General features: G+C 40.0%; 1 protein-coding gene across 1 annotated transcript; it reads left to right on the forward strand.

Moving 5' to 3' along the window:
* Window positions 1-6,130: 6,130 nt before the first annotated feature.
* On the forward strand, window positions 6,131-17,441 carry OSTC (oligosaccharyltransferase complex non-catalytic subunit). Its single transcript, XM_024741969.1, has 4 exons — window positions 6,131-6,333; window positions 9,983-10,076; window positions 11,758-11,955; window positions 16,867-17,441. Exons 1-4 carry the CDS (start codon window positions 6,195-6,197, stop codon window positions 16,883-16,885), a joined length of 450 nt encoding a protein of 149 aa, XP_024597737.1. The 5' UTR covers window positions 6,131-6,194; the 3' UTR covers window positions 16,886-17,441.
* The last annotated feature ends 9,558 nt before the right edge of the window (window positions 17,442-26,999 follow it).

Here is a 26,999-nt window from a genome sequence, read left to right on the forward strand (position 1 = left end):
GTTAGCAGTGGCTCTAGCCAGATCAGCCTTGATGAGTGAAAGTCCGTGCATAACCTGCATCCCTGCTGCCAGGGCCCTTTGTTTGTGGACTTGCTGGGCGAGGACAGGAGTGACTGGGGAAAGAGGGTGACTGATGTCCACAGGATGGGTCTCTTATCCACCTGATTATGAATGTCATTCCCTACATAGGCTGCTCTTTGGTGCATAGTCACATGGGGTACAAATATCTTCACACTTCATACCTATGTAGAGAGGTTTATCCATATGCCTCTCCTCCAGACATCCTTAATAACTTTCCAATTGTATTCCTTCTAATTCCCTGGCCATGCATTCAGCCAAGTGATTAGCCACTGCCCGTGAATCACTACAGAACTGCAACTCTGGCCATCACTCCTATCTGTAAAACAGTCCCCAGTGTTTTCTTCTTCAGTTAACTGCTCATAAGGCACTCTCCATAACGCCATGTGTACAGGCTGAGAGAGAAGAGGCAATGTGGCAGGAATGTGGGTCATGTGGATCTTAGAATGTTTCTCATGCAACTTACATGCACCTTCAGGACCTACTCAAGCCTGATCTCCTGCATAGCACTTTCATTTGTTGATTGAGCACTGCTGTGGGTACCCACATTTATAAGTTGATAGTTCAGACAATGCCAAATTGGTGATGGCTGGTTCAGGTTTTATGGTGGCTTGTTGCCCATGGTCAATAGCTTAGTCTCCACTAACGCCCAGTGGCAAACCAGAATCTATTTCTCAAAGTAAATTATTTATCTGCGGAGTCTGGCATAAGTTTATTCTAAAACTCTTAGCTCTCCATTCTGTGATGCATCTCAAGGGGCATGTCAAAAGCTTCATAGAGCATCCCTATGTGTCACAGACATCACAAATGATATTGGATCTGCTGTGTCATATGGCCCAAGTGACAGAGCATTTTGCTTGGCTGACTGGGTTTGTTGCATAGCCTTTGCCGGTTCTGGGTCCTACTCAAAACTAGCAACTTATTGGATTACTCACTAAATAAACTGGAATAACATGACCAAATGAGGTATATGTTGTCTCCAAAATCCTAAGTAGCTCCCTAAGCATTCATGGTGCATCTTTCTTAGTGGAAGGAGGAATCAATGTAGCAACTATCTTTTACCTTGGAAGGAATATCTCACATGCTATAAATTACTAGACCCTTAGAAATTTCAGTGAGAAGCCCCTGATGTTTTATTGTGCTTGTTTTCCATTCTTTATCATGCATGTGTCTTACCAACGTATCTAGTGTTGTTGCTACTTAGATCACTAGGTCCAATCATCATATCATCAATGCAATGGCATATAGCCTGCAAATGAAAAGGCAATATAAAAAAGTTCCTGAAAATCAGATTAGGACATAGGGTTGGAAATTTGACATGGTCCTGAGATAGGACTGTGAATGTGTATTGATGACCCTCCCAGTTGAAAACAAACTTCTTCTGATGGCCTTTACCAATGTACAGATCAAAAAACATTTGACAGATCAATAGCCACCTAACAGGTGTCAGGGGGTGTGATGTGCTCCAGCAATGAAACCCCATGTGGAACAGCAGCTGCAGTTGGAGGCACCGCATGATTCAGTTTACATTCATTCATTGTTGTTCTCCAAGATTCATCCTTCCTTAAAAGGGCCAAATTGGCTAACTGAATGTAATGTGCTAGGAATTCCCACTCTGCATCTTTCAAGTCCTTGATGGTGACATCGATCTCTGCAGTCACTTCTGATTTATTGTTTTGGAAGGTAAAGGCAGTTCTATTGGTTTCACTTCGCCTTTCCTACCATTAGAGCCCTCACTCTCTGGGTCAGAAACCAAGGTGGGGATTCTTCCAGACCTGAGTATATTTACTCTAATTGTACATTCCAGAACTAATTCCAGGGGCCTCACTACCTCTGGAAGGAAAACTAAAATGAGAGCAGTGATGAAAGGAAATTGTTCCATGTGTGTCTCTGTTGTTACAGTGGGCATGTACCTATGTTTTATTTGCAAATTTTGATTTTCAAAGTTTAAAACAATGACAGAAATAACAAAATCCACAATTTCATATCACATTAGAAAGAGTTTGTATAGGTCATGAGACATAATAATGCCTCACACAGTGACTGGTATAGAGTTATCACTCAATAAATACTTGCCGAGCTGGGGAAATAAATATACCCTTGCATATGCGGAACCCAGAGGGAAAGAGCATAGTTCAAAGGTATTGTCATCTTGCAAAATGTCCTTGGAAATAAATCTAGGATAAAATTGTGTATTATTATCTGACAGAAACAAAGCTACTAATTTCCTCTCTAGTACATATTTAAATAAACTGAAGTCACACCGAAGTCAGTAGTATTAATAGCCTTGGTAGCTCTGGTTTGTTTAGAATTTAGTTTAAAACTTATTTGTAGGGTTTCCCTTCTCTTTTGACTGGCAGAGCCATTCCTGACTTCAAGGCTTTTTAGTATGACTTTCTACGTTAAACATGCTCCTTTTTTCCTTGAGTTTAGATTTGATCGTGCACAGTAAAAATTTGTCAGTTTTGCTTTTATATGCAGCTTAAAATGATAGGCTCTACTGTACATAATGGTCTTTTCTTTTCTTTTCTTTTTAATTTTATTTTATTTTTGGCTGTGTCGGGTCTTAGTTGTGGGATCTTCGTTGCTGCATGCGGAAATTTTCGTTGCAGCGCGAAGGCTTCTCTCTAGTTGTGGTGCGCGGATTTTCTCTCTCCAGTTGTGGTGCGTGGGCTCTGTAGCTTGTGGCGCACGGGCTCAGTAGTTGTGGTGCGCGGGCTTAATTGCCCTGCGGCACGTGGGATCTTACTTCCTGGACAAGGGATCGAACCCACGTCCCCTGCATTGGAAGGCGGATTCTTAACCACTGGACCACCAGGGAAGTCCCCATAAAGTTTTAAGTATTTGTTTCTTCCAACATTTGTCCTTTCTTATAATGCCCATGCTGCTTATATTCATTATTTGTCTGGTTTTCAGTTACAAAGTTTATGATGTGTTTAAACAAAACATTTTCTATAGGAAGGTTGTTGGTTAGGACACAGATGGTAACAGATGTGCAAATTTTACTCATGAAAGATTTCTTTTTTACCTGGCTTGTATAACATTACAAACTCAAGTTGGAAAATACTTGAAAGTTTAAGATGTTAAAAAAAATAGTGAATTGGTTCCTGGAACAAACTTACCTTTCAGAACAGAGTAAAGAAGTAACAGTAATAATTCGATATATAGATGAATGTGATATGTTCTGACTTGGCAGTTTTATTTTGTATTAGTAAATTTATATATTTTTAAAACTTCTGTGTTTTTTCTATAATGTATATGGAATTATTTGGTCCCAGAATATATAAGAGGAAGGATAACTATATAAATTTGTCTCATCTTAAACAGCTTAAATCTGTTTTTTATTTAGGGCAATTGCCTTTAGTTCTCATCCAATCACAGAATATACTTTTTGAGTTCGTTTTACTTTCCAAGCCTCAGTTTTGTCATATGTAAAGTGGTGACATTAGTAATTACCTAATAGAATTGTCATGAAGAATAAATAAGAACTAACATAAATGACAACATAATATATCTGCCAAGAGGTGGTTAATTAATGTTCGTTTCCGGGGCTTCCCTGGTGGTGCAGTGGTTAAGAATCTGCCTGCCAGTGCAGGGGACACGGGTTCGAGCCATGGCCCAGGAAGATCTCACATGCCGCAGAGCAACTAAGTCCGTGCGCCACAACTACTGAGCCTGTGCTCTAGAGCCCGCGAGCCACAACTACTGAAGCCCGCGCGCCTAGAGCCCGGGCTCCGCAACAAGAGAAGCCACCGCAATGAGAAGCCCGTGCACTGCAACAAGGACACAGCGCAGCCAAAAATAAAATAAAATAAATACATTAAAAAAAAGAATAATTAAAAAACTGTTAGTTTCCTTTCTGAAGATATAAAGGAAGCTTAAAAACTTTTTTTATAAATGTATTTATTTTATTTTATTTATTTTTGGCTGCATTGGGTCTTCATTGCTGTGCGCGGGCTTTCTCTAGTTGGGGTGAGCGGGGGCTACTCTTCGTTGTGGTGCGCAAGCTTCTCATTGTGGTGGCTTCTCTTGTGGCAGAGCATGGACTCTAGGTGCACAGGCTTCAGTAGTTGTGGATCGTGGGCTCAGTAGTTGTGGCTACAGGGAAGTCCCAGGAAGCTTAAAAACTTTTAATTTCTATGTTTTTCCTTATTTTCTCAAGGCAACATATTTTTAATTGTTCCAAAGTTTTCCTTGTTTATATAACTATGGGAATTTCAGAAACATTCTGCTTTATAGTCCCCAGAAAAACTTACTATGTGTAAATGCTGGCTGTGGTGTAAACACCCTTTATTACTGGTTTTATTAGTGACCCTCTCATAATCTAAGATTAACATCCCTTCCCTAATACACACTGAGTAAGACTCAGGGGGAGACTCTCAGTATTTTTTTTTTTTTCTACATCTTTATTGGAGTATAATTGCTTTACAATGGTGTGTTAGTTTCTGCTTTATAACAAAGTGAATCAGTTATACATATACATATGTTCCCATATCTCTTCCCTCTTGCATCTCCCTCCCTCCCACCCTCCCTATCCCACCCCTCCAGGCGGTCACCGAGCTGATCTCCCTGTGCTATGCAGCTGCTTCCCGAGACTCTCACTATTAAACAATAAGAGCAGCAAGCCTCATCTGTATTTAGAGTTAGATGCTGCAGTGTTTTAGAAATATTTTTACTACTGTGGTATTTAAACAATTTCTCAGTAATCGAGTCACTAAAGTGCAGAACCAATGCATACCATCCTGTAAAACACCATGAGCTCAGTAACAAACAAAACCCATAAAAATATTGGCTCAATTATAAAGATATCAGTCTCTCCTGGATTTATATAATCAGTCACTTTGAACTCTTATTCCAAAAGAAAACAGGTATTAGCAGTATCTTAAGAGAGTATATAAAAAACAAAAACTAAACAGAAAACAAACAAAAATGTTTAGGCCGTCTAGTCCATCCCCAAAGACAAATTTTCCATCAAATATTTTCATCCACTTGGGTTGTAAACATAGCCCAGGCAAGAGATGATGGTGGCTTCCTCTAGGGTGGTAAATATGGAATGGAGAAAAGTGGATGAATTAAAGATATTTTTGATAGTACAACCAAAAAGATCTGCTAATATTTTGGATACGGAGGTTTAAAAAAGAGAGAAATCAGGACGATTTCAAGATTTTCGGGCTGAAATATTTTAGCATTTACGAAACTAGCAGAGGACACTGGTTATTTAAAAGAGCATTTTAGGGGCTTCCCTGGTGGCGCAGTGGTTGGGAGTCCGCCTGCTGATGCAGGGGACGCGAGTTCGTGCCCCGGTCTGGGAGGATCCCACGTGCCGCGGAGCGGCAGGGCCTGTGAGCCATGGCCGCTGGGCCTGCGTGTCCGGAGCCTGTGCTCCGGGACGGGAAAGGCCACGGCGGTGAGAGGCCCGCGTACCGCAAAAAAACAAACAAACAAAAAAATAGTATTTTGGTCACGTCAAGGTATCCGCTTTAGACATCTTGTGGAGATGTCCTCTTGACCTTTGTGATAGATCTAAACTAGATATGTATTTTTAATTTTATAATACATTAATTTAACAATTATTAGTAACAATTATTACTACTGTCACCACTGCTACATCAGGAAGTAAAAGCTCAGCAACGTAGGACTTTCTCAAGCTCTTGAAAAACCCGCTAATAAAAAAGGCAGAGCTTTCCAAACGTCCCCCATTCATTCTCTGGCTCTGGGAACTTAGAGCGTCCTGCGTCCAATCAGCTTCCAAATCCCCAGCATCAGCAAGTGGGAGGGGCTCAGATCGATCCTGGTCCTTCTGCTGCTCCAGCTTGGCCACGTCTGAAGGCCTGCAGGTCCTGGAAGGTACAGAAATCACATGTTTATTCATTGGTTATAACTGAGCTTCTTACTAAAATTTATGCTTCACAAGATTAAATAATACATACTTTTAATTCGTGTCACTTATCCGTTTTTATAGTTTCTTCTTTTCTTCTATGGGCGTAAACTCTGCCTCCGAGCGTTGCGGACCTGCCGTTCCCTTCCCCGCGCACGCGCCGGGGGAAGAGCGGGCGGGCCTGTTGCCGGGGGGCGTGTGGGACTGGCGGCCGACCGCTGCTCGTGCCGCCACCGACATGGAGAGTTTGTACCGAGTCCCGTTCTTAGTGCTCGAATGTCCCAACCTGAAGCTGAAGAAGCCGCCCTGGGTGCACATGCCGTCGGCCATGACGGTGTACGCTCTGGTGGTGGTGTCTTACTTCCTCATCACCGGAGGTAACTCGTTCTGCCTGGGGCCCGAGAGGCGCTGAGGCGCGGGGAGCCGGCCCGCCCTCGGGGCGCGTCTGTTCCGCTCTCAGCCCGGGAAAGCATCGCTCTCCTCTCGATCTTTTCCGAGGGTGGAGGGAAACTCTGGGGTCCCGAGTGTTAAGGGCCCAAAGGTTTATTTGCCCTCACGCCCTGTCCTGTATCTTGAGGGCACTCCTGTTCTCGCTCCCATTGCCTTCCGTCTCCTGACCTCTTAGGCAGGCGGTCCGAGCCGAATAATACATTTTTCAAACCCAGATCGTTGCTCCTTTTATTGAATGCCGTTAGTTATTTGACAAAGGCCCTGGGAAAATCTCTTTTGGCCCATTCTAGTTCCACGGTTGGTCAGGAGGGTGTGGGACTGTTACCTTCTCTTTGTCTACCGCCCCTGGAACTTTGGAAGAGACTTGACAGCCTTTAGGTTTGTTAGCTCAAACCTAAGGGTTCGGTGTTGCTTTTGCCCCGATCAACAATAAATATAAATGTAATCTTTCGAAACCACAGTTTTGGTAAATATTTTAGATTGGAGATAGATTTGCAGAAGATATCGCGTATTTGAGAGATCGGAAGTTGAAAATTTAAAGAATAAGGAAAATAGCATTACCGTTGAACACTGCATTGTCATTTTATCCTGTCCTTTGCAAAAGGGGCGTCGCTTTGTATAGTGGTGAGTTGGCAATCCGGCTACAGTCTTTTCATAGCTACCACCCTTTCAAGCCGCAGTTCCATGATTTACTCAACACTGCTACTGCACTTTTAGATTTTGGGAAGTGGGGTACTTAATTTGGAAACGATAAAATTAAAGCTCCACAGATTAGGGACAGCAAGAGCAGCTGGTTCTGTTTTTAAGGGAATAGTCAGACATCTTCATTTCATAGATGTCTTGTGAAAATAGTTGGCGCTGAGGAGGGAAGTATCTGAAATCATGCAGGCTTAGTTCTAGAATGAACCTTTGGATTTACCCTCCTCCCAAATCTAGAACAGTGGCAGTTAACTTATGTTCATTTAAATAAATTACGTTTAAAATATTTTTTATGCTGGTAAGATACTGTCCTAACATTGCATTAGCGTTCACATTTGCTCAGCACATTAATAGGTGCTGGATTGAATAAACAAAATTTAAAATGCATGTGGCATTTTTTTTTTTTTTTAGTAAGTCTTCATCTGCTAGAAATCTTTCCTGTAACCCTTACCTCCCTTGGAGCCAGGGCCTTTGCTGGAAGCCTCACAGTTTTCACTCTGGGCACTTTTTCCGTGTTTGTAATGGGGAGATTCTTTGCCCTAATTTCTGGGGGAAAGTGAAAGGACACCTTTTAGTGGCCAAGGCCATGAGCTGTCTCATACAAGGAATCGGTTTTGCCACTGGAAAGGAGTCTTCTAGAAACTGAGTGTACCTTTATAAATAAACAATATTTATTGCTGAGAAATATTCATCAAATAATGTATTGAGTTCCTGTTAAGTTCCAGGCATTAGGTACTGGAGGCAACAATGAATGAAACAGATAAGGGCCCTGCCCTCCTGAAGCTTATAATGTCATTGGTTGAGATACGTTAAATATCACATAAATCTTTCTCCATTACATTAGTTTTTCCACTGCAAATTGCCATGAGTGCATTGAAGGAAAAGAACAAGAGGTTATGTAAAAACAGTCAGAGTTAGGAACATCATTTACATTCGAATGTGGTTTCTGAGAAAATGACATGTTAGCCAAAATTTGAAAGATTGGGGAAAAGCGTATCTAGGCAGAGGGGAAAGTATGGACAAGTGCGGGACTGAGATACCAGTTAGGTGGGTTTTGTAGTTGACTTAGAGTAGACAAGGTTGGTGGCACTAGAGATGGAGGAATGTATAATGAAAGATATTTTGGAAGTAGATTCAGTGGATCTTGATGATGATTGATTGGATGTGGGGGGAGAATGACATGTGAAGGAAGTTTCCTGGTGTCTAGTTTGAGCACCAAGTAGGTGGAAGTGTCATTTTCTGAGACTAGAGAAATGAAGTTTTTTTGGTTGGGAATGGTGAACCCAGAGGTCACTTTGGGATAAATAATAGTTGGACATAACCAAATATAATTAGTTGGATATGTCAAGTTTGCAGATAGGAGTCTAGAACTGAGAAAAGAGGTTTGTGTTGAAATTAGTCAATAACAGATGTTTTCTGAACTCCTCCCATGAGCCAGATATTGAAGAACATAGAGTTTCTATTCTTAGGGAGCTTATATCTAATTTTAATAGTGCTAACATGATTCGGTAGGTGTTGGCACATTGAGAATCATTAGCATAGTAAAGCCCTGGGAAGGGATAAGTTCAGTTGGAGAGAGAAGGTAGGAAAAGAAGAGCATAGTGGATCGAGCCCTAAGGAACTCCGAACGTTGAGTGGTTTTATAGCAGATGAGGCTCAGCTAGAGAGGTAGCAAGAAAACATGGACAGGAGTGTCATGGAAGCCATGAGAAGCCATCTTTTTACCCCAAGAAAATGGATTTAGTAAACTGGATCAAGCACTGCTAGGAGACCTCCTAATAAGAGAACTGAAAAGTGTCCTTTGAATTTGACAACATGGAGGCCATTAGCCTCCATGAGCAAGAGTAATATCAGTGGTGGCAGAAGCCAGATCGGAGTGAGCTGAAAAATGAAGGATGAGTGAGGAAGTGGAGACAAGAGAGTTAACCTTTTTTTTTTTTTTCCTCCAGAAGGAAGCCTGGCCCCCTTTCAAAAAGGAAGCATAGAAGTAGAATGTTAGCTAGGAGGATCTGGTGTCAAGGGAAAGTTGATGTAGGGAACAAGAGGTTGAAAATACAGGAAAGAGAAGCGGTAGCCCATGGAACAAAGTCTCTGAAATGGCAAGGGGGACGGGGTCCTTATTGCAAAAGGGATCCCATGGTGATAGGAGGGACTCTTCCTCTGTTGTAGCTGGAGGTGAGGATGGATGCAGGTTCCAGTTTGTAGATTTGGTTTGGGGGGTGGGGGTGAGTTAGGGAATTCCCAGTGATTGTTTTGTTAGTCAAAGCTGAGGGAGACAGTCTTGCTGTGCTTAAGAAAAGCTGGAGGTGGGGATGATGGAAAACAGTGAAGACAAAGAGTAGACGTTGACAGTGGGAGATTTGAGAAACAGTGTTGATGGACATTAGCATAAATGATCATGATGACATTATGACATAATGATGGATATTAACATTAATGATTGTGAATCTCTAGTATTGCCAGTCTGCCTAGTGGTGTGATTTTAAAACGTCTCATTTTACTTTCAAGCAAGAAAATTTCTCTAGTTACCTCTTAATTTAAAGAAACAAATCCAAGTATATGTGGAACATTTTCTTGAACTAAAAATAGCCTTTAATGTTAAATCTGCTTTATTGTGGAGTCATTCTTGAGTTTGAAACAATACTGAATGAATTTCTTTTATGTCTTGCAAGTCATTCTAAACTACTGAGTTGAATTTCTGAAGATAAATTCTGGTTTATCTGAAGTTTAGGAAGTAAGCTGGGCCTCATTTGATTATAATAATACATCAGAGCAGTCCTATTTAAATATAAATGAACCTTTAGAGACCGATAAAAACTCTAAATCTATTTTAAAATTAGGAATCCAATCTAATCTATGTTGTTGTCTTTTATTTAGGAATCATTTATGATGTTATCGTTGAACCTCCAAGTGTCGGCTCCATGACTGATGAACATGGGCATCAGAGACCAGTAGCTTTCTTGGCCTACAGGTAGAAGATATCATTTCGAATGATTTGCTGGTGGGAAGGAAGATTGCTGAGGCATGCCTGCTTATTTGAAAATACAGTGCAACCTATTGGGGGCATCTGTATTTAGACACTAGCTGTTTTAAAATGCTAACTTCAGAGATTGCAGGAAGTGGACAAGAACAAGAGTAGAAGTATATTATTTATGTATTCACTTATTAGGAAATAAAATGTTTCACAGTGATCGACATGTTCACTTATTTAAAGGAGGGTATCAGTTTAAAATTCATTTATAGGCTGTTCTGGGGTCAGCAAACCACAGGTACCTGTTTATTTGTACGTAAAGCTTTATTGGAATTAGGCACACCCATTTGTTTCTGTACTATCTATGGCTGCTTTCAGGCTACTGTGTTGTGTTATACAAAGCATATGGCCGGCAAGCCTAAGATATATACAATCTGGTCATTTAAGAAAAAATCTTTGGACCCCTGGATATACTATTACATAGGAAAACTAATTTTTGAGACTTGGGAGTTCCATGTAGGCAATGAACACCAAAACAGTGTGGTTTGTTTCACCTGAGCAGTGCTTCTTGTATTGACTTATACAAGCCACTTGGTAACTATCTACCTAAACATAGCTATATGTTTGTATTTACACTTACGTTAGTGGTATTCCATGCATAGAATATTCCTGGAAAGATTACTGTGATCTCTGTGGAGGGGATATGGATGACAGGAGATCTTGATGGCAGGGAGAAGTTTCACTGTCTCGTCACCTGAGTTTGAATTTTGAAACCGCTGCATGTATTGCGTTTTCAATTAAAACAATTAGTTTAGCAAAAATGTATATACCTTCTTTATATGTGCCTATGTATAAATCATATCTTTAACAGAGAAATTTGCCTTTTGGGGTCTGTGAGCTTTCAGAACTTGAAAGTTCTTCATCCCTAGAAAAATCAGATACGTGTATATACAAAAATTTAAGGGTTTATAGATTGCTGGACATCTTTGTGGGGTTCATGAAGCTTAAGTTAAGAACTTGCTTGCTTTTAAAAAGTTCACTTTGAAACAAGAGATTTATTAATTATTAAAACTCAGGAAACATTAACCAATTCAAAATTAATTTGAAATTGATAGTAGAAATTTAAATAACATAATTTTCAAAAACTAAAGTTCTGGGTAAAGTGTTCATGTACATATATTAGTTGGCTTTTTAAGCTAATAATTAAAATATATGAGTATTGGGAATTCCCTGGTGGTCCATTTGTTAGGACTCTGTGCTCTCACTGCTGAGGGCCCGGGTTCAATCCCTGGTCAGGAACGAAAACCCCACAAGCTGTGCGGCGTGGCCAAAAAATATATATATATATGTATATATGTGAGTATTGATTTTACATAGGCAGTTGTGTTAGTTGAAGTTTGAAAGGTTTTTTTGAGCATAAGCTCCATGAAGACAAAGATTTGTGTCTGTTTTGTTCATTGTTGTGTCCCCAGAACCTAAATAGTGCTTGGTACATAATAGGCTCTCAATAAATATTTATTGAAATGAATAGCCAGAAATATGGTAAAATAGTTGTAAGGGTAATAATAAAAAAATAAGCACAACAATACTTTAGCAGAAATAGGAATTTCAGTCTAAGGAAAAAGTTTTTTATTTTTCTGGGAATTTTCATTTATTGTTTGCTCTGGTCTTTCTTTTTCAGAGTAAATGGACAGTATATTATGGAAGGACTCGCATCCAGCTTCCTGTTTACAATGGGAGGTTTAGGTTTCATAATCCTGGACCGATCCAATGCACCAAACATTCCGAAGCTCAATAGATTTCTCCTTTTATTCATTGGATTCGTCTGTGTCCTATTGAGTTTTTTCATGGCTAGAGTATTCATGAGAATGAAACTGCCGTAAGTTATTAAGTACTTCGTATAATCAGCACCTTAACTTGCAAACTGGTAAAATAATTACCTGGATCTCATAAGATCATAGGAGATTTAATTTAAACCTTATTTAAACAGATGAAAATTTCGAGAACCAGAGAAATTTGTGACTTGCTCAAGGTTATAGCTATAATTAGTAGCAAAATTGAGACGAATAGGTCTTCCTGACTGTTATCTCCATACATGTTCATGAGAAAATCCTGTTATTTTGCTGTAGCATCAGTGACCACTGACTGGAGACATTTCTCTAAAGGGCTTTTTGGTTAATCTGTAACATATGGAATTCCCACAGTAATAATAACAGTAAGGAATACTTTTGAGCCATTAATTGCTGCTGCTCTTTGAATATTGATATGAGGAAAATCCACTAAGCATTGGACAGGAAAGGAGAGTTACTGCCTCTCCAAAAAGATGGGGAAAGGATTTCATATATGTATATTAGATTATTTTGATTCAGAAAACGAACACTATCTCTAGAACAAAAATAAATTGGTTTTATGGCAACTTTCGTAATTCTGTTTGAGATCTTTCATTTTAAATGTAGATGAGTCTGATCACATTTCCCTATATTCTGAATCCACCTATGGATACATTAGTAACTACAGGAACTTTGGGCAAACATACCGTACAAAGATTAGTTCTTAGAAAATTCATTTTTTAGGGAATATGTTAAACATCAAGTGTCAACTGTACTGATTTCTTAAAACTGATATTTTCTGATTTTATTATGAGACAGTAGAAGGGAAAATAGGAATGTGTTTGAATTACACAAGTTCACTTGTTCTGTGGCTTAACCTGTCCGTATCTATAACACATCTGGGGTAGAATGGACAGACTTTCTAGAAAGTCACAAATACTTATCCTGCACTCATGTTCCCATCTTAACCCTGCAATATGGGAAAAGAGAGCAGTGTTCTTTGTCAGCTGAATATCTTTGTGGCCATGTAGCTCCATCAGACTGCCAATGGCTCTTATTTTTGTCCTGAGAAAAATTTGGGGCATTTGTTAAATTGTACGAGGACAGAGACTCCAGCCTCCTCTTTTTTTTTTTTTTTTTTTTTTTTGACATGTGGGACCTTCCCAGACCTGGGCACGAACCCATGTCCCCTGCATCGGCAGGCAGACTTTCAACCACTGCGCCACCAGGGAAGCCCCAGCCTCCTCTTTCTGTTCCTCTTTGTTCTACCCTTGTTGCCAAAGGTATACCAATAGAAGAGTCTGAAGTTTTTCATAGCAAAACAGGAAAAGAGGAGGCTCCCAGAGAGGATAAAGAGGCTATTAAAAATTAATAATGAAAACAGAAAGAACCTTTGGAGGCATATAACAGAACAGAAGCAGTGAGCTGGTTTTGTCCATAGAACCAGATTTGTTCTCATTCTGCTTAAGCTTCCCATTCTTCCTTAAGGTTTTAGGTCTTCTCCTTAGGCTGTGTGTTTTTCTTTTAGCTTGAGCATTTGACTTTTAGGACATCAGGATAATTATCCTAAATTATCCTAAATTTAGGATAATTATCCTAAATTATCCTAAATTTAGGATAATTATCCTAAATTATCCTTTTAGGATAATCTACTACTTACAAAAAGGTTTTGAAAAATGTTTAATTCTCTGGATTGCTTCTGTCTTACTTTTGCAATTATTTATATAAACATTTGTCTTTTCCACATTCTATAGGCCAGTTTCCAAGATTGTTGACTAAGGTAACAATAGGAAATAAGAAATAACAGTATACTCTCTGGGCTTCCCTGATGGCGCAGTGGTTGAGAATCTGCCTGCTAATGCAGGGGACGTGGGTTCGAGCCCTGGTCTGGGAGGATCCCACATGCCGCGGAGCAACTAGGCCCGTGAGCCACAACTACGGAGCCCGCACGTCTGGAGCCTGTGCTCCGCAACAAGAGAGGCCGCGATAGTGAGAGGCCCACACACCGCGATGAAGAGTGGCCCCCGCTTGCCACAACTAGAGAAAGCCCTCATACAGAAACGAAGACCCAACACAGCCAAAAATAAATAAATAATTGATATTTAAAAACAAAACAAAACAGTATACTCTGGATTTTGGGTGTAAATTATATTTAGATATAGTCAAAGCAGAACAATAGTCTAAATAGAAAATTGCTGCTTTTTGTAACTTGCTGTGCAGCTAAATCTAAGATTTACATTTTTAAGAGGAAGGACTTTATGATCCCCTCTTTGATATGATTTCTCATCTACAGCTCCTAATGCCTGGTACCTTGAGTGTGGAGTGGGGAGAAACAGTGGACAGTTTGGGAAAATAAGGGAAGCAACAGTGTTGCATTTTCTGGAATATTGCAGGCCCCAAAAGAGATGATGAGCCAGGTCTGTGAGCCTACATATTGCACATGATAGGGGTGTGGTTAGTACCACCAGCAAGAAAGGGATGTGTCTTCTTGCGCATACATTCTCTTTGAGGACCCATCATATATAAGTAGTTTGATATATAATAAATGGGACAGCAGCAACAACAAAAAGTAAAGAAACATCAGTAACCATGAGTTTTTTCAGATCAAATAAGTCGCTAACATCTGAGATAAAGGTTGGCTATGCTATAAGATGCTTCATAACTTCCAGGGTTGCACGCTCACAGAGAATCTGATATCACCTTTAACAAGAGGTACCTTTAAAAAGGAGAGAACAATAGCAGTGAAATGGTACTACTAGCTTTATATTTTATGATTTATGCTTTTTAAAAGACCTGATGTATTCTCTACTGATATAATTTTACATATTAAAACATGGCTTTATTTGATGCATAAGCATAGGTCATATACTAATTACAAGGAAGAATACCACAACGTATAACTGTATCAAGAGATATGTGTCCAAAAGTGCATGTTCACCTATTAGTATATGCAGATGACAGGCAGCTGTCTCTAAAGAGTCCTCAGTACTTTTGTTCCATAGTGTGAGCCAGCTGTTGAGTAATTTCCACTGGTGCAAATATTAGTGGACACTTTCTTAAAATCTTCAGCTTTTTTTCTTGTGAAGCTTAGGTCTCTTTTTGTTCTTGCTGTTAGAATTATCTGACAAAGATGTTATTTAATTAATTTATTTATTTATTTATTTTTTGCGGTACGCGGGCCTCTCACTGTTGTGGCCTCTCCCTTTGCGGAGCACAGGCTCCAGACGCACAGGCTCAGCGGCCATAGCTCACAGGCCCAGCCGCTCCGCGGCATGCGGGATCTTCCCGGACCGGAGCACGAACCCGTGTCGCCTGCATCGGCAGGCGGACTCTCAACCACTGCGCCACCAGGGAAGCCCCAAAGATTTTATTTTATTTTTTTGTAGGTTTAATCTTTTTAAAAACATTTTTATTCTGTATTGGAATATAGTTGATTTACAATGTTGTATTAGTTTCAGGTGTACAGGTGTAAAGTGATTCAGTTATATATATATACATATGTCTATTCTTTTTCAGATTCTTTGCTTGTGAAGCTTAGGTCTTAGAGTTTGCCTTTTGTGAAGTGTCAGGCATTACAGTAGCAAATTTATGAGGCGGTCTTCAAAGTCAATATATACACTAAGAGGCTTTTTATTTTTTATTCAATTTTGGGGGGAGAAGTGGAGGGGAGAAGTATTGTTTGTCTCAGAGTTGTGACAGTGGTTGTGTGAGGTGAAAGTTCTCTCTGTACTCAGAGTGTGTATTGACCAGGCTGGTAGAGCAGAAGGAAAGGGATAAATGAGTTCTAAGGAGATCACATTGGCTGCACGTAGACCCAAGACCCAAGAGAGTCAGGTGAGTCCAGGAGCTGGAAGGGAGGAAATTCTTGAGTGTCTGCTCTGTGTCAGGCACTATAGTAGATCTCAGCCCTATGAAGTAGTTTTTTGTCCCCACCTTAGTGATGAAGAAATTTGAGACACTGAACTAATAATAGCTAATGTTTGTTAAGTGCTTATTACCAGGAATAGCAGTTACTGTATTAGTAGATTCTCTTATATAATCCTTAAAATCCTTTGACGTAACTCCATTTTATAGATGAGGAAACTGAGTGACGTTTGCCCATTCGTGTTAAGCTTACCCACTCGTGTTAGAGGCAGGATCAAAAGGAGAGGAGTTCTAAAGGCATCAGCGGGTACAGGGTGTATTCAACCCTTTCTTAATGTGGATAGTTTTACACAATCTGTTTTTTCCTTGATCCTGCAGATCCTAAATAATAGGTTGCAAGGATTTATTGCAAAAGAAAAAGTTTGGAACTTTATAAAGCAGACTTTTTTTTTTTAAAGCAGACTTTTAATACTTTAATTTAAAGGGGATTTCAGGGCCCAACTTGTACATTTAGTGAAAGGATTTCCTATTTGAACAGTGTGAAGTTTGACTTGCTCAACAGCTATAGCTAATGCCCCCTGCCTGCCATCAAGGCAATTCCTAAAGAAACAGAGGTGCAAGGCAGACGCTTCTGCACACTGCTTCTGGAGGGCGCGAGGGCTTGCCTCCCAGGCTGAACAGCTCCTGGCCCTCCTACTTTCTCCTTTGGTAATATTAGGGTTTTCAGGAAATCTAAAGCAGCTTCTTTCCATAAAAAGGTTTGTGATGTTTGTTGGCAATTGTGAGAGTCGAAAGGAAATTGATTCTGACTCTTTCTTTGACTTTTACATAACATTTTTTTCTCTTTACTTTTTTTTTTCTCATCCTCTTTTGTTTAGCATATTGGTTTGTAACTTTGTCCTTTGAGGGAGAAGGATAATGGAACCCAGACCCAGTACTGTATTTATTGGGGGGCAAGATTTGAAATAAGAACCATAATGAGGAATCACACAATTATATTTTCAGATTGTCATTTGATTCATCATAAAATTTGTTTGGGACACATTGAAATGTTGCTTCCTTTTCACTTTTTGTGTTTATAAATTTTATTTTTATAGGGGCTATCTGATGGGTTAGAGTGCCTTTTGTGAAGAAATCGGTGGATACTGAATTTGCTCCCGTTAATGAAGTTTTAAAGGCTGTACCAGTCCTCTGATATGAAATATGGAAAAGGATGAAAAGCAGCAGAAAAGAAACATCTAGTGAAAACATAGGAAATGTGTTATAGCTTGGACTAGAATGTCTTCTTGGTATCAGAGACAAGCTTATCAGCATTTTTTCCTGCTGGCCTATACTGACGTACCAACGATGTTAAGTGGCATTTTCTTCTTCTTTTTTTCATTTCTTAAAGAAAATATACTTCATTTCTACAACTATAATATTGAATAAAGTGATTATTTTTTACAAACCCCTTAACATTTTTTGGAGATGACACTTCTGACCTTCAGAAATTAATGTAAAATCAGGAAGTGAGATCCCATAAGCTGAGAACCCTGGACAGCTGATCAGCTTTACCTGTGGTGCTTTGCCTTTAAACAGTGTGTGACAGTGCATCATTTCAGATACGTAAGACTGTTACCTGAACAATAAGATGTATGAAAGGAGCAGAAATAAATAATTTTTCTAATTAACACCTTTTTGTCTTTTGATTAACTGATTGTATTAATCTTTGGTCTATAATTATCCACTTCCATCTTGTGACTGTCTTAAGCTCCTGTTGGTAGCCTGAAGTCTCCAAGTGTAGTTGGCAGGATCCCTTGTGAGGTAGCAACTCCGTGTCCCTATAAATATTCCAGCACAGGCTGTACATTTATGCCAGTGTTGTTTTAAATGTGATTGTGTTAGATGACAGTTCCCTTCAGGCATTCATCTGCAGTAATTAACACAGTTTGGAGCACATAAAAACATCTGTAGACCAGTCTGGTCTTCCCCTAATTTCTTCTAGCCAGGTCATTTGGTTCTCCCTTAACTGGCCATGGACTTCACTTCTCCAGGGCCTCTTTAATTCTTACCCCATGATCTCTAAGTTTACAGTAAAATTTTCTCTCAGGTGGGTTTTTTTCATAATTCCAAGGCTGATCTAAATGTAGCTGTTCATTAAATTAAAAAGATTCATTTATTCAAAAAGATTTGAGAACCTATTTGCCAGGCAGCACTGAGGATTATAGGGATGAGAGATAAGGGCTCTGTCCTCACAGAGCTTATGTCCTTGCAGGGAAGCCAAATTATCAAAAGATAAAAAAATGTTTATAAAGTTTCAGACGCTGATAAATACCACAAACAAAAGCAAACAAGTTAATAGTCTGTACTATGGTGATGAGAGATGTGGGGAGAGGAGGTTACTCTACTCCAGAGCTCTGAAAAAGGAACATAACACCTGTATGTATTCACCAACTTTAAAGCCTTGATTTAACTTTAATTATATTTTTCGTTATTTGGCCTTATTTTAAAACCTTAATTACACTAGATGGACAGAAGATAACACAAAGGTGTTGCAGTTTCAAGAGGTCTTTCCCTGAATGATTGAGCAGTGAGCAGTTCCTGTCAAGCACCACCAGATGGTGCTGTTAAGGTTTGGTGTGTTTTTCTGTGTCACAACTATTATTTTTGGTTTGGTTTGGTTTTTGTATTTATGGTAAAATAAAAGTATCTTGACTAGATACAATGAAATGTAATTAATTTTTCTGGTAAAATTGCAATGTTTTATGTGAAAGAAAAAATCATACCTTGTACTAGACTTAAAATGCTTTGGGGACACTAAGCCAAAATGTCACAGCCTGATAGAAAGCCTGCCAAGCATTATTAACATCAGCAGCGGTTAAATAAATGAGAGAGTAAATTAACGGCCTAGATTAGAAACAAACTAGTCTTTGATTTTATCACAGAATTCTGCAGGAGGTGGATGCTACAGTGGAGTTAGAAGTGCAAAACGGTTTAGTGGAGAGTAACTCCAGTGAGAGGTAAAGGAAGGATGCACAGTTAGCCAGGAGAAGCTGTCATCCTGTGATGTTCAGCTGAGGGTTGCTGTCTGCCCAATGGGGAGCTCCAGAGGAAAGAATGCCTGTCAGAAACACGTTGGGTGGAAATGGCTAGACCCTTGTACCACTCACTGCCTTTTCAGATCTTTGGCCTGGTGCCATCTTGAGATTAGCATGATCTTGGCTAGAAAGCTGAGGTGAACCCCGACAATAAAGAAAATATCCTCTTCATAGGATTAAAATGAGAGGAAATCCTATATATCTTGCTTACAAATGAAAGATTGTACTCTGATTGTTGTTTATTTGAATTGGGAAGTGTGAGGTAACTTAGGTTCTTAGTAAATAGTACATTCCTGAAGTGTAAAGCTGGAGTAAAGGTTATTTCCCCACTTTGCTAGTAAGTAGATGGAGATTCATTTGTTACAGAGCTTGAAATACAGCCCAGGTCTTCTGCAAAGCAGACCAATGGTTTCCATTGTACTGACATTTTCTGACACAGATCAGTCTTTGAAGGTAGTAATAAGTATATACTTATAAAAGACATAATGCCGGATGTTGGGTTACGTTGGTAAGAAAAACGCAACCCCTGTTCATGTGGAATTTATAATTTAGTGAATATACGATAACGTACCAATTCTCTTTGCTATAGGAACATGTGGGAGGAACACCTAAACCAAGACTTGGTGTGAGGCAAGCCTTTAATTTATTGTTGAAACAATGGCTACTCATCTGCTTAAATGTTTCAAGTACTAATACACTTTGCCCTAAATCTCTTCTACTTGTTTTTCTTACGTACCAAGACTCTTAATTACAAGTGAGAAACTCACTCAAGCTGTCTTAAGCAGACAGGATAAATTATGTGGATGCTGGCGTGTCACGATACTCAGGGCAGGGATGCTGAGCATTGAGAGTACCAGGATTGGGAACATGGGACTATAAGGACTCCACTGTTTATTTCTGAGGCATTCTGTGGGTCTGCTTCATGCTCTTTTCTCTGCGAAACTGGCCACTTTCTATTACTCTAGTTAAGAGTAGAAGGAATCATGGCTGCCAACCCATCTTGATCATTATACTTGACAGCTTCAGCCACTCTAGAGGAAATTTCTTTGACTCAATAATTTTTTAAGGGCACCTCCTCGAATGGGAACTCCTACCTCTTCCCATGCCTTTGGCCACCCCTCCCTACCCTACCCCCCAGCCCTGCTGCACCCAGTTGTCCTGCTCTCTTCGCAAGATTACCCAAAGGCCAGTTGTTGCCAAGTTTGTGGAATTACGTTCATATAATTTGTTACAAAGTATGTGAGACAATTCAAATCCTAATTTCACCATCTATGATGAGGTGTCCTTTAACTTCTGTTGAACCTGCTAGTGATGAGAATCTTTCTACCTCTAGAGGAAGCCCATTCTGTCTTCATGTCTCTTGGTCTTTTTCTAAAAATTTATTATTACAATTACCATTTTATTATTATTATTTGGCTGTGCCACGCGACTTGTGGCATCTTAGCTCCCCAACCAGGGATCAAACCGTGCCCTCAGCAGTGAAGGCGCTGAGTCCTAACCACTGCACTGCCAGGGAATTCTGTCTTTGTCTTTTAGAAAGCTATTTTCTGTTTTCTTTCGTTCATTGGTTTCAGGTCCCTGTGTCTATACTTAGACATATCTACCTGCACTACGTAATGACACCAAGCATTTCAAATAGTAAAACCCTCTCCTGAGCTTCCATTTTTTTCAGGCTTATCATTTCTAGTTTTTCAGCCTCAGATACATTGGTTCTGATTCCTTTATGATCATTCCCCTGTCCCTGCACTCTAAGTTCCCTGAAAGATTATGTACTGTGCTTGGGGTGCTCATACTAAAATTGATAGAGCCATTTTGGTGGCTACATCCTTCTCATAAGCCATGTTAATATCAGAGTCTCAGCAATGGTTACTATGGATCTAGAGGGACGATACCATGAGTTATTAGGAGCTCAGACTTGGGATCAATCCGATTTGCTGCCTTATTCCAGTGCTGCCAGTTACCAGCTGTGTCACCATGGACAAGTTACTTAGATTCTCTGAGCCTTTTTCCTCTAAGTAAAATGAAGGTAACAATACCTACCTCATAGGGAAGTTCCGAGAATTTAATGAGATAATGCACAGCCTCTGGAATGTATTAGGTGCTCCAGAAATGTTAGCTCTGAACTTGTCTTTAGCTCTTCTTCCCTTCACGCTCTGTGGTTTGATTTAATGCAAGGTTATGCATTCTCCCCCGGGGATGGGAGTGGTGGAAATGTGCACACAGGCATGTGTGATAGATATAGTTGAAGCGTGGAATGTCTGCTTTTATTCTTATGTCCATTTAACAAAGTGTTTTTATGATTTATGTTGTCCATTGCAGGGTGGAAATGAGTTCCACGCAGCGCATGGCATGACGCCACCCTGAGACCGGAGGCCAAGGAACTGCCTTTGGTTAATGGATGGCACGGCCTCTTCATAAAGTCCGTTTCTTTGGATGCCTCCTGTCGAGGATGAACCTTCACACATGCCATTAAGTGTTTATGTTGGCAACTGCTCCACCTCAGAGCTCTTTATAGCAGCCTGTGGGTGCCAGTCTAAACACAGAGCACTCAAGGTTTGACCAGGTTAATAGGCTGGAACAGTTGTAATTCAGAGTCCTCAGAACTGCTGTACTATTTTAACTGAGATGATGGGAAATTATCTGGCAATTTTAACATCTAACTATCTTTTTACATAATACTTTGTATAATAACATATTTCAACTTTTAAAAGCTCCCTCACATCTGTTACCTCATTTAATCCTAACAAGGGCCCCAACCATCTTCTGGGTCTCTTAGTGTCATAAAAAGGAATAGCAGGCTGAGTCAACAAGGAAGGTACAATACCATGCTGCGTACTTGATCCGTATTATTTCCAATCCTTACAACAATTCAATCTAGTCAATATTGTTTTCTCTATTTCACAGGGATCAGCGGGGATTGAAATAAAGTGGACCTACCTCTAAAGCCCTTGTACTTTCTACTAGAACATCATATACTTTTTGTCCTATATTCTAACTTAGTGTTTTTCAAAACGTCTGGATCTGAAAAAACACTCAGATCATTAATTTAATGAAGTTGTAGTTCTGATCTCTTACATTCCTTTGTTTCCCCTATAAAGCCTGATTCATGTCATTTTTCAAATTAACATTTTATTATATCATATGTAATATATTTAGAGGAATATATGCAACAGACATGTAATTTGGGAAGCATAATAAAATGAATAAAATCCTGCGAACCCATTCCCAACATAGGAATGAATATGGCCAGTACCATGGAGTCTCTTTTGTATTCAGTCCTTATCCAGTCATTCCCCTGCCTTCCTTCCAGAGGTATCCCCTGATCTGAATTTTGGTTTATCACTTCTTTGCTTTTAAAAAACTAGTGTTACAACATTTGTATGACTATTCAATGTATTATTTAGTCTTGCTTGCTTTTGCGTTACTGCTTAACACATTGATAATTTAGTTCGTGTATGTTATTTTTTACTGTGATCATAGTTTTAAAGATATTTTCAGTTTTATACAATTTGATTGTCCTATCTTTCTGGTGGATTGAAGTTTTCATCATTATGTAGCAACCCTCTTCATATTTGACAGTGATTTTTTGTCTCAAAGTCTGTATAGTCTCATGTAGCTTACTCAGCTCTCTGCAGCTTAGAATTTGCCCTGTATATTTTTCTATCATCTTCTTTCAACCCTTTCTTTGTCCTTATGTTTTAGGGGTGTCTGTGTATCATGAGGCATTATTTATTTGTGTTTTACTCTGACAATCTTTGTCTTTTAATGAGTGAGTTTAGTCTATTTTACTACACATTTGGGCTTTTCTATATGTCCTCACTTTGTACTATTTGTCTCAATTTTTTAATGTTTCTTTTCCCTCTGTTCTCACCTGTTTTGGGTTGATAGAGTTTTTGTATGTGTGCTTTTTAATCCTTAAATGGAAGATTGTAGTTTCCAAAGATGGCTGCAACAATAACTCTCATCCCACCTGTTTTATAGAAGGTGACCTTGCTGCTCTGCATCCAGAGGTGGAGATGATTTCTCTAGCCCGTACAGAGGATGGCAGAAGTGAGCTTGTGCCAGTGCCGGGTACTTATTAACCTGCCTGGCACCTTCTGTTTCTTACCTCTTAGAATGCCAGCACTTGGGATGCAGTTGTAAACCCAGCTGCAAGATCATGAGAAGACTAAGCCACATGGAGAAAGTGCGTGTGGCCACTCCTGTCAACACCAGCTGAGCTCCAAGCTGGCCACCACCATCGACCGCTAGTCCTATGAGTGAGGCCTTGTGGACATCCAGCCCCAGCTGCTAGATGACTGCAACCACTTGAAACACCCCAAGGGAGAACTACCCCAAGTCAGCCTAGAAAACCTTGAGAAATATTACTAAGCTGTTGTTTTTAGTTACTACGATTTGGGGTGGCTTTTATGCAGCATAGATAACTGAGGTGGGGATGTGGCATTGGCTTTGGGACTGAGTAATGGATGGAAACTGACAGGGTCTTGAGGAGGTGGAGGGTGCAAGTTAGAAGAGCTTTGAGAAGCCCCAAGTGACAGGTCCCCAGGGAACTGTTGACTAGGGCTTGAAGCCAGTGAGGAAAATGACCTTGGAGGCTGAAGAAAAGGCAGCAGGCTTGTTAACACTGCTGCCTGCTGTAAGGTAGAGAATAGAAAAGGCACCTAATGAACCCATGGATCTGACTGGGGAGATTTCCAGGCAGAAAGTACAAAGTGTCAACTGGCTTCTTCTAGCTCACGTTGCAGATAAGGAAAAGTGAGTAGAGAGAGGTGAATCAAAGAATTGTTCGGTTCAGTTTTTGAGTTTAGAGAAATAGAGAGCTCAGAAGAGTCTTTCCAGATAGCAAATGAAAGCTTGTGTTTGAAAAACAGTTTATCAAAGATTTTGGATTTTTTAAAGATTTTCTTTTTTAAAGATTTTGTTGTTAAATTGATGATTAAAAGTGTAATCTTTTATTTAAAAAATTTTTTTAAAGACTTATTTGTTCATGTTTTGGCTGCGTCAGGTCTTAGTTGCGGCACGTGGGATCTTCACCGAGGCATGCGGGATCTTGCTCGCGGGCTCTTCATTGTGGTGCGCGGGCTTCTCTCTGGTTGTGGCACGCGGGCTCCAGGGTGCGTGGGCTCTGTAGTTTGCGGCACGTGGGCTCCAGTTGAGGCGCGCGAGCTCAGTAGTTGCAGCGCGTGGGCTTAGTTGCCCCGTGACATGTGGGATCTTAGTTCCCTGACCAGGGATCGAACCCGGGTCCCCTGCATTGAAAGGTGGATTCTTTACCACTGGACCATCAGGGAAATCCCTAAAAGTATAATCTTTTAAATATCATCTCTCTGTGTCCAACTTATAACTGTAACTTTTAGTTGTACTGTGTATTTCCAATTTACAAAGAACTTTTATATACATTACTCCAATTCTCCTGACTATCCTGCTATTAGATCTAAGTAGAAAGCTATTGTTAGTCCACAATATTAATAGTAGTGACGACCACAGCCATCCTTCCTTCTTCTCCTCCAATTTTGGGGTTCTGACTCTGTGCCTGCTGTTAAGCTTTAGATAGGTGATCTTACATTCTTATAGCAGAGTGTTATGACTTACAATCTAAGGATGAAGACTGTTAAACCAGAGAGTTAAATATCTCAACCACGAAACATCACGGGTAGAACCTCGATTCAAACCCTAGTTTTACCCCAAGTCCACACTCCCATTTAACCTTTTTCCCTGAGAAGAACAAGTATCAATTTTAGACCAGAAAGCATCTTCAATGTGTGGATTACTTTCACCTTATAAAATTTCATATTCATTGTCTGTCTCACAGTCAATATCTTATGTGAACTATTTTGATAAATTATTTGACTTTCTCCATTTCTTTTGGTTAGAAGTACACCAGTATTACAATAAGCTTCTTTATTTGTAAAATAAATGGATTGGATCAGGTGATCTCCAGTGCCTCTTTCACCTTTGATATTCCTTTCACCTCTTCTAATTTTCTGACACGTGGGTTTTCTAAATCACTATCTGCAGGGCTGCAAATGAATTCCATTTGACCAGCAGAGGGGGCTCTTGATAATCAAATAGGAAGAAGCATTTATTGAGTGCCTACCATGTGCCAGGCCTGGGTGTAACCCTGCTGCTGCTTCAGATTTATATGACTATGTTCTTAGGCCTATCTCAAATTCTTGTTTTTACATGTGCTTCAAAGGAACACTTGCCATTTTACCAAGAAGGAACTTTTCCCTGCAGAAAACTGATGAAGTGATTACTGAGATGTCTCCCAATGCTAAATGCCATGATTTGAGGCCCAGAGTTAAGTGACCTTAGGAGTCCAGGACTCCTTTGTGAAGGAGCTGATATGTCTGATCCTCTGTGGCTTTCAAACATCTCCCAGGAACCCAGGAGCTAGAAACTACCTCTTATTCAGGCTTTTGTGACCATAAATAGGATACAGAAGCCACTGAGGGTTTAAGAATATTTTCAATTTATACAGTTATTTTTTTTATTTTTATTTTTTTGTGGTACACAGGACTCTCACTGTCGTGGCCTCTCCCATTGTGGAGCACAGGCTCCAGACGCGTAGGCTCAGCGGCCATGGCTCATGGGCCCAGCTGCTTCGCGGCATGTGGGACCTTCCCAGATCGGGGCACGAACCCGTGTCCCCTGCATTGGCAGGCGGACTCCCAACCACTGTGCCACCAGGGAAGCCCATACATACAGATACTTTTAATACTTAAAATCTTTTGTCTATAAAGGGATGATAATACTAATACCATCTTTTTCCCCCCTAGGTACCAACTACATGATGCTTCAAAGCAGGAAGTAGAATAACCCAGATGTTTCTGAAACTTTGGTTTCTCTTTGTTTCTCAAGCTGTCTTATGGTTTTCCAATATCAATTATTATTATTTTATAAACAGCCACCGTCAATTATAGGGTGGTGGCTTTAACATTTCTAAGTAAGAGAAATCTCAAGATAGGAGCTGCACTGCAGCTGGCAATGCCACATAAAACTGCTGGAACAATCAAATAGAAGAACCGTCAAATATTTTGATAACCTCTCAAAGGAAGGCCAGGACAAACTGCCAGTTCTTCAACTCACTCAGCTTGGACCTGTGTCCCCTCATGAGAGGTCACGCTCCCACTTCACGTAAGCCCCTCTTCTCCAAGGCATCCAGAGGTTGAGTAACCTGTGCAGGTCTTTGCAACAAGCTCGTCCTATGTGGGTCCACGTGGCTGGATGTCCTCTGCCCCAGGTTACTGTATCTCTGGGCCTTTGGGGTCTACCACGTGACGTTGTGCCGTTTCTTTCTCTCCCCCTTCCCCCCGATGCCCCGAATGTCATATAACCTGTTTATTACTAACGCAAAACCTTAATAAGGAAATTGCCTATCAAGGAGGTTTGTTGTTTTCCTGGTCATTGGAATTCATCTTTGAGCTCTTCCTCTGAACATGTTAATCAGTATTTCTGAGCAGATGACCAGTAAACAACGAAAGTGCTGATTCACTAGGCTTAATACAGCACTCCATTCTCTAGACTTTTAACCCATTAAATCCCTAACTCTTGTCCTTGAGAGGATTTTCTTTTACTGTGGAAAGCTTTGTTGTTCAGGGAAGGGGAGGCATTAAATATAGCTAATATTTATCGAGAGTGTACTGTGTGCACTTTGTCCCCAGCATTCTTCATGTCACCTAACTGTACCCTCACAACAGTACTATGAGGGAGTACTATTTGGCCCATTTTGTAGAGGAGGAAACTCACAGAGGTCAAGTCACTTGCCAAAGGTTGCACAGTAGGTGATGGACCAGAGCCTCTGCTCTTCACCACGACGGAACATTCCAGGAACGTGTCCTTATTTGACCTCAAAGGAATAGGAAATTTTTAATATTTATATAAAAAAAGAATGAACTAGATTGGAAATTGCTTGAGTTCAGGGTCTGATCCTGTTTCTTATTTACTTCTCTACAAAATTTTCCACGCCATAGCTCTGCTTATATATTCATATTCACCTGTTGTAGTACTTATTATATTGTATCAGTTAAGCTTCATCATTTGCCTCTGAGAAATGTGCCTAGTACTCAGCATATAATAGGAGCTTGATTTATGTTTGGGAGCTTAAGTGGAGATAACTTTTGGAGACTGTGTTAAAGTTTACAAAATACACG

Source organism: Neophocaena asiaeorientalis, unplaced genomic scaffold (genome assembly GCF_003031525.2).
Source record: "Neophocaena asiaeorientalis asiaeorientalis breed wild unplaced genomic scaffold, Neophocaena_asiaeorientalis_V1.1 scaffold534, whole genome shotgun sequence".
NCBI classification, from domain to species: Eukaryota; Metazoa; Chordata; class Mammalia; order Artiodactyla; family Phocoenidae; genus Neophocaena; species Neophocaena asiaeorientalis.